Here is a 12,819-nt window from a genome sequence, read left to right as displayed (position 1 = left end):
GGTTTCACCTATGGTAACCATAAGATTGGTTTTGAAATCTGTCAGTTTGTTTCTTTTTAAAAAAAAAAAAAAAAAAAGTTCTGGAGATCCCGTCATAGCTCAGTGGTTAACGAATCTGACTGGGAACCATGAGGTTGTGGGTTCAATCCCTGGCCCATGCTCAGTGGGTTCAGGATCTGACATTGCCATGAGCTGTGGTGTAGGTGGCAGACACAGCTCGCATCCCGTGTTGCTGTGGCTCCACCGTAGGCTGGCGGTTACCGCTCCAATTGGACCCCTAGCCTGGGAACCTCCATATGCTGCCCCAAGAAATGGCAAAAAGACAAAAAAAAAAAAATTCTTTTGTATCATTTTTATTAGATTCCACATATAACTGATATCAGATGATATGTCTTTCTCTGACTTCACTTAATCTGAGACTCTCTAGGTCCATCCCTGCTCCACTTTTCACAGTGGGGGGCTCCTCTGGAGGAGGACAGCCTCTTGGCCATCAACTTGTTTAACCCACAGGCAGGAGAGGGGTGCTGTTTTCCCACCACTTCGAGACTTTCTCCACTTTACCTGATATTCAGTCCTAAGGGGGAAGGGCATGGGCAGGTAACCTGTACCCGCATCTTCATACGAGGGACCTTGCACAGGTTGCTTCCCTCCAAAGCCCTGGGGTCCAGGGGGTGTTACTAACTCATACAGAAACAGTTCCTGGCCTTGAAGACAGGCAGCAAGGGGGCAAGTCACATTCCTTTCCTTGCCTGTCTGACTTCCAAAGCCATATTCCCAACATGCCACCTGCCTGTGGAAACCCTCTAGCCTGGAGTTCCCAGGTTCTCACAAGGACCAGGCAAGCAGCAAAAGGGGGCAGGGAGTACTGGGGAGTGGTGAGGACTGTGGCACATTGAGGGATGTGCTCCCATCTGTAGGGCACAGTTACGGTCTCCAGCACCTTACTCTTTTTTTTTTTTTTTTTTTTTTTTTTTTTTTTTTTTTTTGGTCTTTTTGTCATTTCTTGGGCTGCTCCCACGGCATATGGAGGATCCCAGGCTAGGGGTCCAATCGGAGCTGTAGCCCCTGGCCTACGCCACAGCCACAGCAATGCGGGATCTGAGTCGCGTCTGCGACCTACACCGCAGCTCACGGCAACACCGGATCCTTAACCCACTGAGCGAGGCCAGGGATCAAACCCACAACCTCATGGCTCATGGTTGGATTTGTTCACCACTGAGCCACGACGGGAACTCCCCAAGTTCCCAATTTTACATATCAACAGTTAAATCAGAAAAGAGTAAAAATATAATGCAAGTCAAACAAAGACTGTTTTGAATACCGTGAGCTTCTCTATCACCCTCATGATGCAGGTGAGCGCTGGAGGGAGACGGTGACTTGCCTTCGATCACAGGACCACGTATATCGAGAGAGTCTGAACTTGACCCCATGTCTCCTGACTCCCAGGCCAGAGCTCCTCTGAGCATCTCTCTGTGGTCTGCTCTGCTCTCTAGTCCCCAGGGCAGGGGGTGAACATCTGATGTTGGTGAGGTGTGAACTCAGACTCAAGCTAGAGGCCGGAAGATCACTCACATTTATTGATCAAAGTTGGCTCACAATCCTTGGGCCTTCTTGGAAACAACATGAACACTGTGAGCTCCCGGGAGTTCAGTCAGATCCACTGAGGTAGTGGCCGGGTCCAGCGGCCTTGCCTAACTTGGCAGTCCCCACCCGCTGCATCCTTAGATCTGGCTTTGTCCCTTACACAGGACAGCCCAGGCCTGTGATCCCCAAGGTCAGGCTAACGCTACCTGGACCTGGGCTCTAAGACCTGGGAAGCTACAGGAGGGGTGAGCCAGTTCCCAGATTGGGAAAACTGAGGCTTGAGGCGAGAGGATAGTCATCCACAAGCCTCGTGGCTAAATCCCTGGCTTGGCCCAGGGCCCTGGACCTCAGGCCACTGGGCTGATCAGTGCTTGTATGCTTTCCTCATCGCACTTGTTTGGAAGACATTCCCTGGTTTAGCTGCTCTGGAAAGGTAATCTATAAATACATACTTTGTTTAAAAAATTAATAAATTAAATCTTGGACCAGCATGAGGGCATCTGGCCAGCCACATGGCATATGACATGGACATTTGCCACGTCTCAAATATGGACTGCCCATCACATGTAGTGCTAGGACCCACGCCAACAACCCACAGGCCACACTGCAGGTTTCATGCAATGTCACATGGAACGCTGCCACGTGCAACCTTCTGTGTCTTGCATCACGCCACGACATCCTCACTGTGCTGCATATTCCCGACTGGTCATGCATGTCATGTGTGATGGAGGGTGGTCTGTTGGCCATGGTAGGCTCTTTGTCGCCCATAAAGTCCATTCTGAAGACCGTGCCTGGAAAACGGCGTCTCTCCCTCCCGGAACAGTGTGCCGGGACAGCCAGCTGAGGCTCTTTTCCTGAGCCCTCTATCCTGGGGGATGGAAGCGGACATCACTTGGCTGTATTGGAAGGGTCTTGCGGGGGCCGTCAAGCATCCCAGGGGACCTGTGGCTGATGGTCGAAGAAAGCAAAGTCCAGCCTGGGCTCCCGGCTCTGCAGATGCTGGGCCGTGTCCTGGGGGATGGGGTTATTCCACAGGCTGCGGGGCACAGAGACAGACATTCAGTACTGGGAGCTGCTCACTTGTCCTTGTCTCTACCCTCTGTCCAACCCACAGATGGGGAAACTGAGGCCCCAAAGGGGAAGAGCTGTTCCCAGAGTTACCTGGCAGGTAGGAGCAGGTGTTAGACCAGCATGGCTACCTTAGGGAGATGGTATCCCCCATGCCCACCCCAACTTCTTCCACTCACTCTTCTTCCCTGGAAGCTAGTGATGCCAGCTGGGCCATGCTCATATGACACATTGTGCAAATAAGGAGAAAGGCCCCCCCCTTTTCTTTCTTTTTTTTTTTTTTTTTTTTTTTTTTACCATTTCTTGGTCCGCTCCCGCGGCATATGGAGATTCCCAGGCTAGGGGTCGAATCGGAGCTGTAGCCGCCAGCCTACGCCAGAGCCACAGCAACTCAGGATCCGAGCCGCATCTGTGACCTGCACCACAGCTCACGGCAACGCCGGATCGTTAACCCACTGAGCAGGGCCAGGGATCGAACCCGCAACCTCATGGTTCCTAGTTGGATTCATTAACCACTGCGCCACGATGGGAACTCTGAAAGCTCCCCCTTTTTAAGACACTTTATTTCTATCTTCTGAAACTGTCATAATATACTGAGTTTTATAGAGCGAGACCCTTCACTACTACCAGAAACCTAACACATCAACGGTGTGAACAGTGTCCTTTAGATGCAAGGCCTTGGTACAGTGTGCAGCCTGTGCAACTGTACGTGGTGGCTGTGATTACAGTTACCATTTTAAGCACTTGCTATGTGCCAGGAATTGTACTCAGTGCTTTGTAGAATCATTTAGTCTGCAGAGCGCCCGTCTAAGGCTGATATGATCATTGTCTCCAGTTTACAAATGAGGAAACCGAGGTTCAGGGAGGTTGAGTTACTGAGGCAAAGTTACACAGTCAGCAACCAGTAGAGCTGGGATTTGATCCAGGTCTGCTGGCTGCCACATTCCTGGTGGAGTGGGCCAAATCTCCTTTGATAATCCCCAATCCAGGAGTTCCTGTTGTGGCGCAGCAGAAATGAATCCGACTAGTAACCATAAGGTTGCAGGTTCGATCCCTGGTCTTGCTCAGTGGGTTAAGGATCTGGCGTTGCTATGAGCTGTGGTGTAGGTTGAAGATGCACCTCAGATCCCACAATGCTGTGGCTATGGCGTAGGCTGGCGGATGTAGCTCTGATTGGACCCCTAGCCTGGGAATCTCCATATGCCGCAGGTGCGGCCCTAAAAAAGCAATAAATAAGTAAATAGATAACCCTCAACCCAGGTCCTGCCTCCTCCTACAGAAAGTTCCTTTGTATTGTAGAGGCTGCTGTGGCCCCCACCTCCCACCATCCTCGCCCCTGCAAGTCCTGTTACCGAATGACTTGGATGCCAGAGCCCTGAGCCAGCCCTTCAGCCAGGAGCCAGGCTCCGTGAGCTGTGATCCGATTCTTCTCCAGGCTTCCCGGCGGACACAGAGGAAGAGGAAAGAGACTGGCGTGAGATAGGGGAGGGAGGTGGAGCGGGTTTCCCTATATCCATCCCCTGGGCCAAGGTTTTGGGGGACACAGGCTCCCCACACATCTGCTTAGAGAACTCAGCAGACAGCAGTGCGGCAGGAAGGCTGAAGGTTGAGACTCAGGGGCTGGGAGGGGACCGGGGTGTGTATGTCCAGGAGGGCTTCCTGGGATGCAGGGCCCTGACCCCAGGGTCGCTTGGTTTTTCCCCAGGACACAGGTCTCCCCTTGGCCCTTCTCTCCCCCTTGTGGCCCCTCCAGATGTGCCCCTCATACTCCACTCTCTTCAGTCGGCCCATCCGCGGCAGGACCTGGGCCAGCTCAGCAGCTGCCTCGTCACCGAGCAGATTCCAGGACAGCCTGCAGGGTAGAGGCCCCAAGGTCAGTGGCAGAAAGCAGTGAGGTTGAGGGCAGAGACGGATGGCAGGTGGGCAGGGCGGGGGGGCTGCCGGGAGGGGGGGGGGAGGCTCCCGTGCAGGTACCAGAGAGCTGCCTGATGGGGTGCTTGTGTGCCCTCCCTGAAGCCTTTTCCTTCCTACCCCCTAACCCCATTCCCGAGCTGGTCACCCCTCAGGAACTGGCTCTCCGGATCAGAACACGTGGTCTTCGGAAACAACATCATGATCCAAACTCCCACCACGTACGTGCCTCCAGCCTGACTTTGCCTCATCTCTGCATCGCCATGACCTCTATTATTATTTATCTCATGTTTTTCTTTAAATCAGGGCTCCCTCTCCCCCTTCTGTGTCACTTTAACAAAGTGAATCTTAGGGAGCATTGATCCCTGCTATCAATGAGAAACCTGTGATGAGGACCCTAAATAGAAGGTAGGTACAAGGATAAATACAGTGCAAACAGTGGTATTAACTTCTAGCTGGAAGCTTGTCCTGCCTAAGGCGCTGGCCCTGTGGTCTGCCCCCTGCTGGCTAAAAAGGGAGAATCACCAGTGTGAGGAGTTAAAGCGCTGTTCTGCGACCTTCTTTTTGGTGGAACGTCATGAGAATTAAAATCTTTAGAAGGCAAACCTAAAATCCTAAAATCGGTTGTGTCCTGTGCTTTAGGAGATCGCATTTTTTTCCCACCATAGTCAGGGTCCCAGGGTCTAGTTTATCCCTGGGGCACCACTGCCAGGCCCCAAGGTCTGAGCACCTCTGACAGCCAAGAGGGCGGCAGGCATGGCCAGTGGGCAGGTCGGGGGCGGGAACAGGGGCTGCGGGTTTCAGCCCCTCTTCATTACCAACAAGCGAGCCTCGTAAACCAAAGCTCCACAAATCAGGCAGGGTGGTCTATCCAGATGCCTCCCAAAGGGAAGGTCAAGGGCAAGAGCCTTTGGAGACCATCTGATCCACCTCCCCTCCCGCCGCTCCACAGCCGGAGAGACAGGCAAGAAAGTCCGAAAGGCTTGAAGCAATGACCCTCACAGTTCAGGTATTAGAACTTCCTCAAGAAGGGGATTGGAGCAAGCGTGCCTTCCCCATATTCACATGGGAAGACCCCCAGGGCAGAGGGAACCAGGCCCCAGGTCCCACTTGTCCCAGCTCGGGGCTCTCGCAAGCACTCACATGATTTCTTCCAGGGCTGGGCAGAGCACGAAGCTGGCGGCGAGGGGCTTGGCAGTCTGGTTGTCAATCTCACATGACATCAGGCTGGGGACAGAGGTGTCTGAGTCAGGGGCCCACCTCAGCCCAGTTCCCCTCTGCCCACCCCGCAGTCAGAGCAGGAGGGAGCGGAGTGGCCAGGGTCTGGGGCAGCCTGGGAGTCTGGGGAAAGTCCTTCCCCGCCCCCTGTCTTTTCAGGGCCGCACCCGTGGCATATGGAAGTTCCCAGGCTAAGGGTTGAATTGCAACTGCAGCTGCAGGCCTACACCACAGCCACAGTCATGTGAATCCGCCGAGCCGCATCTGTGACCTACACCACAGCTCATGGCCACAATGGATCCTTAACCCAATGAGCGAGGCCAGGGATCGAACCTGCATTCTCATGGATACCAGTTGGGTTCTTAATCTGCTGAGCCATGACAGGAACTCCAAGTGCCCCCTTTTATGTCCCAGACTCCCCCCCATACCTGAGGCCTCTGTCACTTCCAAAGCCTTCCCAGGTGTCAGGCTCAGCCAGAGAAGGGCTGCCCCCGTACCCCTACTCCCCAGGTAGTCAAAGAAGCCTACTTACTCTATCTGCCGGAGCATCGGGAGCCCCTGACAGAAATGTGGGATCCCTCCAGCCAGGCTGTTCTCGGCCAAGCTGCAGGCGAGGGAGACACCCGTGAGAGGACTCCCCAGGCCCTCCCCCGCGTGTCCACCTGCCGCAGCTCCATGGCCCCTACTCACTTGATCTCTTCCACGTATGGGCATCCATCCAGTGCCTGGCCCAGGCTCAGCGCCCCCTCTGGGCCCAGGTGGCTGGACCGCAGGCTAGGGAAAGGAAGAGGGGGTGAGGACAGCCTGGGGGACCAGATGTGGGGATTGGAGGGCTGGATTCCCCACCCTCAACTTTGTCTCAGGCTGTACCCCCAGACCCTAGACAATCTCTGGGTAACTGCCTCCCCAACCCCCTCCCCACCCACACAGGACCTGGGTGGGTATCAGGGGCCCTGGCTTTGGGGTCTGAGATCTCAAGTTCAAGGCCAGGCTCCTTCTCATATTAATAGGGTAAGCTTCCTACACTTCTCCTGTCTTTAGTTCCCTTGCCTAGAAAATGGAGCAAAGAGAAATCCCAGCCCCAAGGACCTCAAGCAAGATCAAGGACACGAACTGCGCAGTGCCGAGGCCGTGCTGTGTGGGACTTTGCTCCTGCATAGCCCTCTGCTGACACTTCACCCCTAGAGATCGGCTCAAAGGGTGCACTGAGCTGGGATTGTTGTACTTTTTTTTTTTTTTTTTTTTTTTTGTCTTTTTAAGGCTGTACCTGTGGCATATGGAAGTTCCCAGCCTAGGGGTCCAACTGGAGCTGTAGCTGCTGGCCGACACTACAGCCACAGCAACTTGGGATGCTTAACCCACTGAGGGAGGCCAGGGATCAAACCCACATCCTCATGGATACCAGTTGGCTCTGTTACCACTGAGCCACAATGGGAACTCCTGTGCTTCTTTGAAAGATGAGGAAACTAAGACTCAGAGGAGCAGGGGCTTGGCCAAGGGCACACGAGGGGTTGGTGGCAGAGCTGGGACCAGGCTGGGTCTCCTGATCTCCCTGTCCCAGATCCAGTGGCGGGAGAGGGGCAGCCAGCCCCAGTACACGTTACAGTTTCCCCGAAGGCAAGGCAGCTCTGCCAATGGGGGGCCCTGATTCCCTGTGCTCCCCGCTAACCCTGCACACACCGCGGGCGGGGGCTACTCACTGCAGGACCCTCAGGTGCTGAGGCAACCCTCGGGCCAGCCCCAGGGCTGTGAGATCTCCCAGAGCATTGTAGTCAAGCCTGGAAGAGGAGAGGGGGTGAGACTGAACTCCAGGCTGGCCCGCTCCAGACCCCTGTCCTGTGCCCCGGGCCAGGGGGGCTGCAGGGACACAGAGGGCCTGCAGGGACACAGAGGGCAGAGGGCGGCCCAGTGGGCAGACACTCACATCAGCTCCTCCAGGTGCTCGCAAAGGGTGAGGGACTCCGCCAACCGCACTCCCCCTGCCGGGCCGATGCCATTGGCTGAGAGGCTGAGGAGGGGCGGAGTCAGATCCTTGGACTCTCCCATCCCCCTCCCTCTGACGGGGCCCCAAGGGACAGTACCCCTGCTGCACACCACCCCTGATGGGGCAGAGAGGCCCAGAGAAGGGTAGAGACAGGGCAGGCTCAAGGTCCCGGAATCAGCAGTGCCAGGAGGTAACCCAGCCCCTCTGCCTGGATGCTGAGGTTAGGGGAGGATGCCAGCATGTTCCCGGAACGTGGCGTGGCTGCCGAGGGCCCCTGAGGGGAGGGCTGGCCACTCACTCTATCTTCCTGAGCTCAGGCAGCCCTGGCAGGATGGCAGCTAAGTGCTGGGCACCGGCGTCTCCGATCTGGTTGTGGCTCAAGCTTGGGGAAAGAACAGCAGAAGAACCAGAGCGGTCAGCCTGCCACGAAGCTCATCCTGTCTGTGTCCTCAGCCCAGAAGAGGAGGTTGACGCCTAGAGAAAGGCCTCGGCCACACTGATAAAGTCCCCCCACTCTTGCCTTCTCTCTCGGATGTCCTCCCTGGCAGCTGACCTAAATCCCACTTGCTGCAATCCACACTCCCATATCCCATCTTTGGGCCTCCCAAGGTTCTGGGTCTGGGGTTCCGCCGGGTGGAAGTCTGTGTGCCCTCAGGCAGCCCCTTGCTTCTGTCATCTTCCCCTGTCAAAGCTGTCTTGTGTTGGGGGGAGGGACAGGCACTCACCCCAGCTCCACCAAGCTGGTGGCAGCTCTGAGCGCCTCGGAGAGGTGGCAGCAGCCGATGTCATCAACGCCGCTCCTGCTTAGACTGGAGAAGCAGGGCCAAGAAGCCTCAGTCAGGAGTAAAGGCATCTGCAGGTGCTGTGCTTGTAACTCTACAGTTGGCAAAGCATTTACCCATCCAGGAACTCATGTGCCCGTCACAGAACTTCCGGGAGAGGGGGACAGGCAAGGTGGGCAGACGGTAGCCAATGTCCAGATGAGAAATCAAAGGTCCAGGTTGGAGCCGTGATGGGCCAAAGACTTCCAGGGCCTCCCGGGCAAGGTGGCAAAGAGAGCCCAGAGCCTTGGACTAGAGCAGGGGCCGCACTGTTTTGGTTTGACCTCCAGGCCAGCTTGGCAGAATGCCAACTCCCTGTGGGTCTTACAACTCAGGTAACTCCTTTCTCCTTGGCATATCCTGTTCTAATCTATGCAAATGGTGGGTTTTTTTCTTAAAATCAGTCTGTTTACTCTGCTTTCTGCCCCTGAACACACCTTGCCTCTGGGAGTGGGGAGCAAACCAAACAAAACCAAACAGGTGATGCACGGGTTCTCACACTAAGTTTAGTCTGAGGGTTGTTTGGTTTTTTTGTCTTTTTAGGGATGTACCTGCGACATATGGAGGTTCCCAGGCTGGGGGTGGAATCGGAGCTGCAGCTGCCAGACTACAGCACAGCCGCCCCAGATCCAAGCTGTGTCTGTGACCTACACCACAGCTCCCAGCAACGCCAGACCCTTAACCTACTGAGTGAGGCCAGGGATCAAACCTGCATCCACAAAGATGCTGATCGGGTTCTTAACCCACTGAGCCACCATGGGAACTTACATTTGTTTTGTTTACTTTAGTCTCACGAGTTAATTTTTAGAGAAATTCCTTTAGGTAAATTAATTTGGGGTGAAATGACCTGGTTCCCTAAACTCTCTGTGCTCATTGCCTACGGTTCTACTTCACCAGAGTGGTCGGGACGGTAGGGAAACTTGGATAAAAACAGAACGATGCCTTTGTCACTGCTCGGGTTTGTTTTGAGTCCCAATATTTCGTATTTTGACCAATCACATGAAAAGAACATGTGCTATTTGTTTATCGAAGTGGCCAGAGGCAGGAGGGCAAACTGTCCGGGTCATCAGCCCCGAGGCTAGTCCATCCCTACTCTTGAAGCGTGGTCCATGGCCCCCAGAATCGGCATTGCCTGGGAGCTTGAAATGGGGAATCTACGCAACCCGGATCCGTGCATCAGAAAAGTGGACAAGAGCAGAGGATGACTTAGCACACGGAGGGCTGTTCTGGGACTTGGGCCCAGCCCCTCGGGTCACTCTGGAGCCAGGAGGAAGCTGGTGGCAGAAAGAGGCAAGAGGTAGGGCACCAACCTGGGAGGGTACAGGGATGGGCCAAGGACAGGAGGCATAGAGGGTCCTCAGGGAGGTGCCCCCAACACTTCCCTGGATGGGTGGTCCCAACAGAGCTGAGCAGGGCCCTGGGTCACTCACCGGAGGCTCTGCAGGAGGCTCATGTGGCTCAGTCCTTGAATGAGCGCGGCCAGGGTGGAGCTGCTCAGAGGCAAGTGGCTGAGGCTGGAGGAGAGGAGGCCACAGTTGGACTTGGCATGGCTGGGCGTGGGTCCCACATGCAATGCCCCCTGATCTCCAGGACAGCCGCTTACATCCGCATGGTGGAAAAGGCAATGGTACAAAGCAAACCTGCACTGGGGAATCCAAATGCTGTTTCTCTGCATCAATTATTAAGGTCATCCAGACTCTACGCTCTGAGTCACACTGGACCGGGGCTATTTATTTATTTATTTATTTTAGGGCCGCACCTGCGGCATATGGAAATTCCCAGGTTAGGGGTCAAATCAGAGCTGCTGCTGACCTACACCATAGCCACAGCAGCGCAGGATCCGAGCTGAGTCTGTGACCTCACGGCTCACGGCAATGCTGGATCCTGAAGCCCTGAGCAAGGCCAGGGATCGAACCTGAGTTCTCATGGATACTAATTGGATTCATTGCCACTGAGCCACGGGGGGAACTCCCAGACCCAGACTACTGATCAGTAATCATAGCGACCGCATATCGAGCACACACCAAGGGCCATTTAGAGACAAGAGGATATACAATCACCCCCATTTTACAGATGAGGAACACTGAGGCTCAGAGGTCACGCACAGAAAGTGGCAGCATCAGGAATAGAACCCGAGGCTGCAGGGTTTCCATTCCTGGGCCCAACCAGGTCTCCTCATGGATCATGCTCCCTAAGGCCCTCACCCTGGGCAGGAGAGGGGAACAATAATTACTAGTAATAGCAATAATAGCACAGAGTGTGAACTCACATACCACTGAGGGGGTAGGTCCAGTTATTGTCCCCAGAGTTAAGAGGAGGATAAAAAGCACAGAGACGTTAAGGAACTTGCCTAAGCTCACACACCGAGAGGTGACTACTGTCCTGGTTTGCCTGGAACTGAGAGAGTTTCCAGGGTACGGGACTTTCGGCCCTGGGCAAACTGGACAGCTGGTCACCCTGCTAAGACTTGAACCCAGGTGGTACGGCTGCCAGTTACCACCCACGCCCCCACCATTTCACCCAGAGGGACAGGTGGGCGAAGTCGGCTGGATGTGCCGCTGCTTGTCAGGGAGGAGACACTCAGAAATGACAGATGTGAAACTGGAAGAGGCCTCTGAGGAGCGAGAATCCATCACTGTGCTCCCGCTGCAGCTGGGGGATTGAGGTGCTGAGAGGCAGGCAGCCGCACAAGGTGCTGGGAGGTCAGGACAAAGGGCAGCGCCTGTGTCCTATTCGCTGAAGCACCTCTGGCTCCTGGCTCTGGCCCGGGGGCTCAGATGAACACGCGCATTTGGCAAGTGCAGAAATGAGCCAATGAATGACCTCACTGGGCCTCTAGCTCCCCCCACCAAAGAAAAGCTTCTAGAAGAAAGGGAGGTTGAGCAGAGGTGCAAGCACACGTGGGGGCGGTGGGGGGGAGATGGTGCAGAAACATCTCAGTGGGAAGACAGGGAGGGGTCCTCTGGTCAAAGGTCTCCCTGCTCCCACCTCTCCCCCCCACTCCCCAGGATAAACAGAGGACAAAATGGAGTCCATTAGGTCAAGGCAAAAAGTCAGGGGGCTGCTTTTGAACTGTACTCCAGGAGTTCCCGTTGTGGTGCAGTAGAAACAATCAGACTAGTATCCATGAAGATGCAGGTTCCATCCCAGGCCTCACTCAGTGGGTTAAGGATCTGGCGTTGCCGAGAGCTGTGGTGGAGGTGGCAGACGCAGCCTGGATCCTGCGTGGCTGTGGCTGTGGTGTAGTCTGGCATCTACAGCTCTGATTCAACCCCTAGCCTGGGAACCTCCATATACCAAAGGCGCAGCCCTAAAAAGCAAAAACACAAGAAAACAAACAAAAAAACGCCCCCAGCATGTATTCTAAACATGCACTGAAAAAAAAAAAATCAGGATAAAAATTCATTGGATAACAGAATAACTGCTCGTTTACAGAACTGTCCCAGGGGATGTCACTGCTAGAGGACTTCGTGTCTTTGTTACTTATTTCCGTGATGATGGAACTTCCCGTAATTAGTGTGTATTTTTGGTAATCAGAAAAAACTCAGAGATTAAAATCAGAGGATGCCCTGCCAAGCATTCTGTCTCAGTACTGTCCTCTGTGCAGGATGGGGACCTGCCCTTTAGACTGGGGCTGTTTCTAGTGTTTCTAAGAATTTGGTGACTCCAAATTACAGGTGAGAGTAAAGGTTGTCAGTTACTAAGGAAACGCCTGTAAGCAAATGGCAGTGGTCGTCTGCGGCGTTGTGTGTGTGTGTGTGTGTGTGTGTGTGTGTGGCCAGTGTTCGTTTTCCTTTCTTGTGTTAATAGGTCCCTGAAATACCACCCCTGACTCAGGGCAGGTAATTGGGTGGGCAGTGATCTGGCCAATCAGATGATTGTGTGCTTAGAGCCACGGTGATTGGTTTAGGGATGAGCATGTGACCTGAGCTAGTCCAGGGAGACTCAATCTGGGGACTTGTGGTGCAGGTACAGGGAGAAAGGTGCTCCCTCTCCACTTTGGTAGAAAGTGAGCCTGCAGCTGCAGTGACAGCCTTTCTGTGGCTTGGATGAGTTTGAATGAGTATTCTGTTTCTCGTGATCAAGCATCTTGATAACACTCAGACCAGGTAAGGAAGCGAACCAGAGAGCATTCAGCACACCTGCTCCATCCGGGAATTAACAGTTGTGTTCACAAGAGATGCAAAGGTTCTTAGGCATGCTCCCGACACCCCCCCGCCCCCCCTCATTGCA

At 54.4% G+C, this 12,819-nt stretch overlaps 1 protein-coding gene across 15 annotated transcripts in view; it reads right to left on the bottom strand.

The window, feature by feature from the left end:
• Window positions 1-1,550: 1,550 nt before the first annotated feature.
• The window catches only part of NLRC5 (NLR family CARD domain containing 5), a 103,163-nt gene continuing 91,894 nt past the window's right edge, over window positions 1,551-12,819 (bottom strand). For 14 of the 15 annotated variants that reach the window (XR_014804746.1, XR_014804749.1, XR_014804748.1 and 11 more), the window contains 11 exons: window positions 10,017-10,100; window positions 8,491-8,574; window positions 8,064-8,147; window positions 7,706-7,789; window positions 7,482-7,559; window positions 6,472-6,555; window positions 6,314-6,385; window positions 5,707-5,790; window positions 4,421-4,504; window positions 4,005-4,088; window positions 1,556-2,620 (listed from right to left, as the gene is read on the bottom strand). Coding sequence is in view for 11 of the 15 variants with exons in the window: in XM_021093211.2 (XP_020948870.2) it covers window positions 2,509-2,620; window positions 4,005-4,088; window positions 4,421-4,504; window positions 5,707-5,790; window positions 6,314-6,385; window positions 6,472-6,555; window positions 7,482-7,559; window positions 7,706-7,789; window positions 8,064-8,147; window positions 8,491-8,574; window positions 10,017-10,100 (934 nt within the window). In the remaining 4 variants the exon portion in view is untranslated. 15 annotated transcript variants of the gene reach the window in all.

This window comes from Sus scrofa, chromosome 6 (genome assembly GCF_054392235.1).
Source record: "Sus scrofa isolate SSC_HxYL_T2T_F1_AM1 chromosome 6, Sscrofa_HxYL_maternal_Yorkshire_Landrace_v2.0, whole genome shotgun sequence".
NCBI lineage: Eukaryota > Metazoa > Chordata > Mammalia > Artiodactyla > Suidae > Sus > Sus scrofa.
Note: the sequence above shows the minus strand (reverse complement) of the source record. Positions and strands in the feature narration are given on the sequence as shown.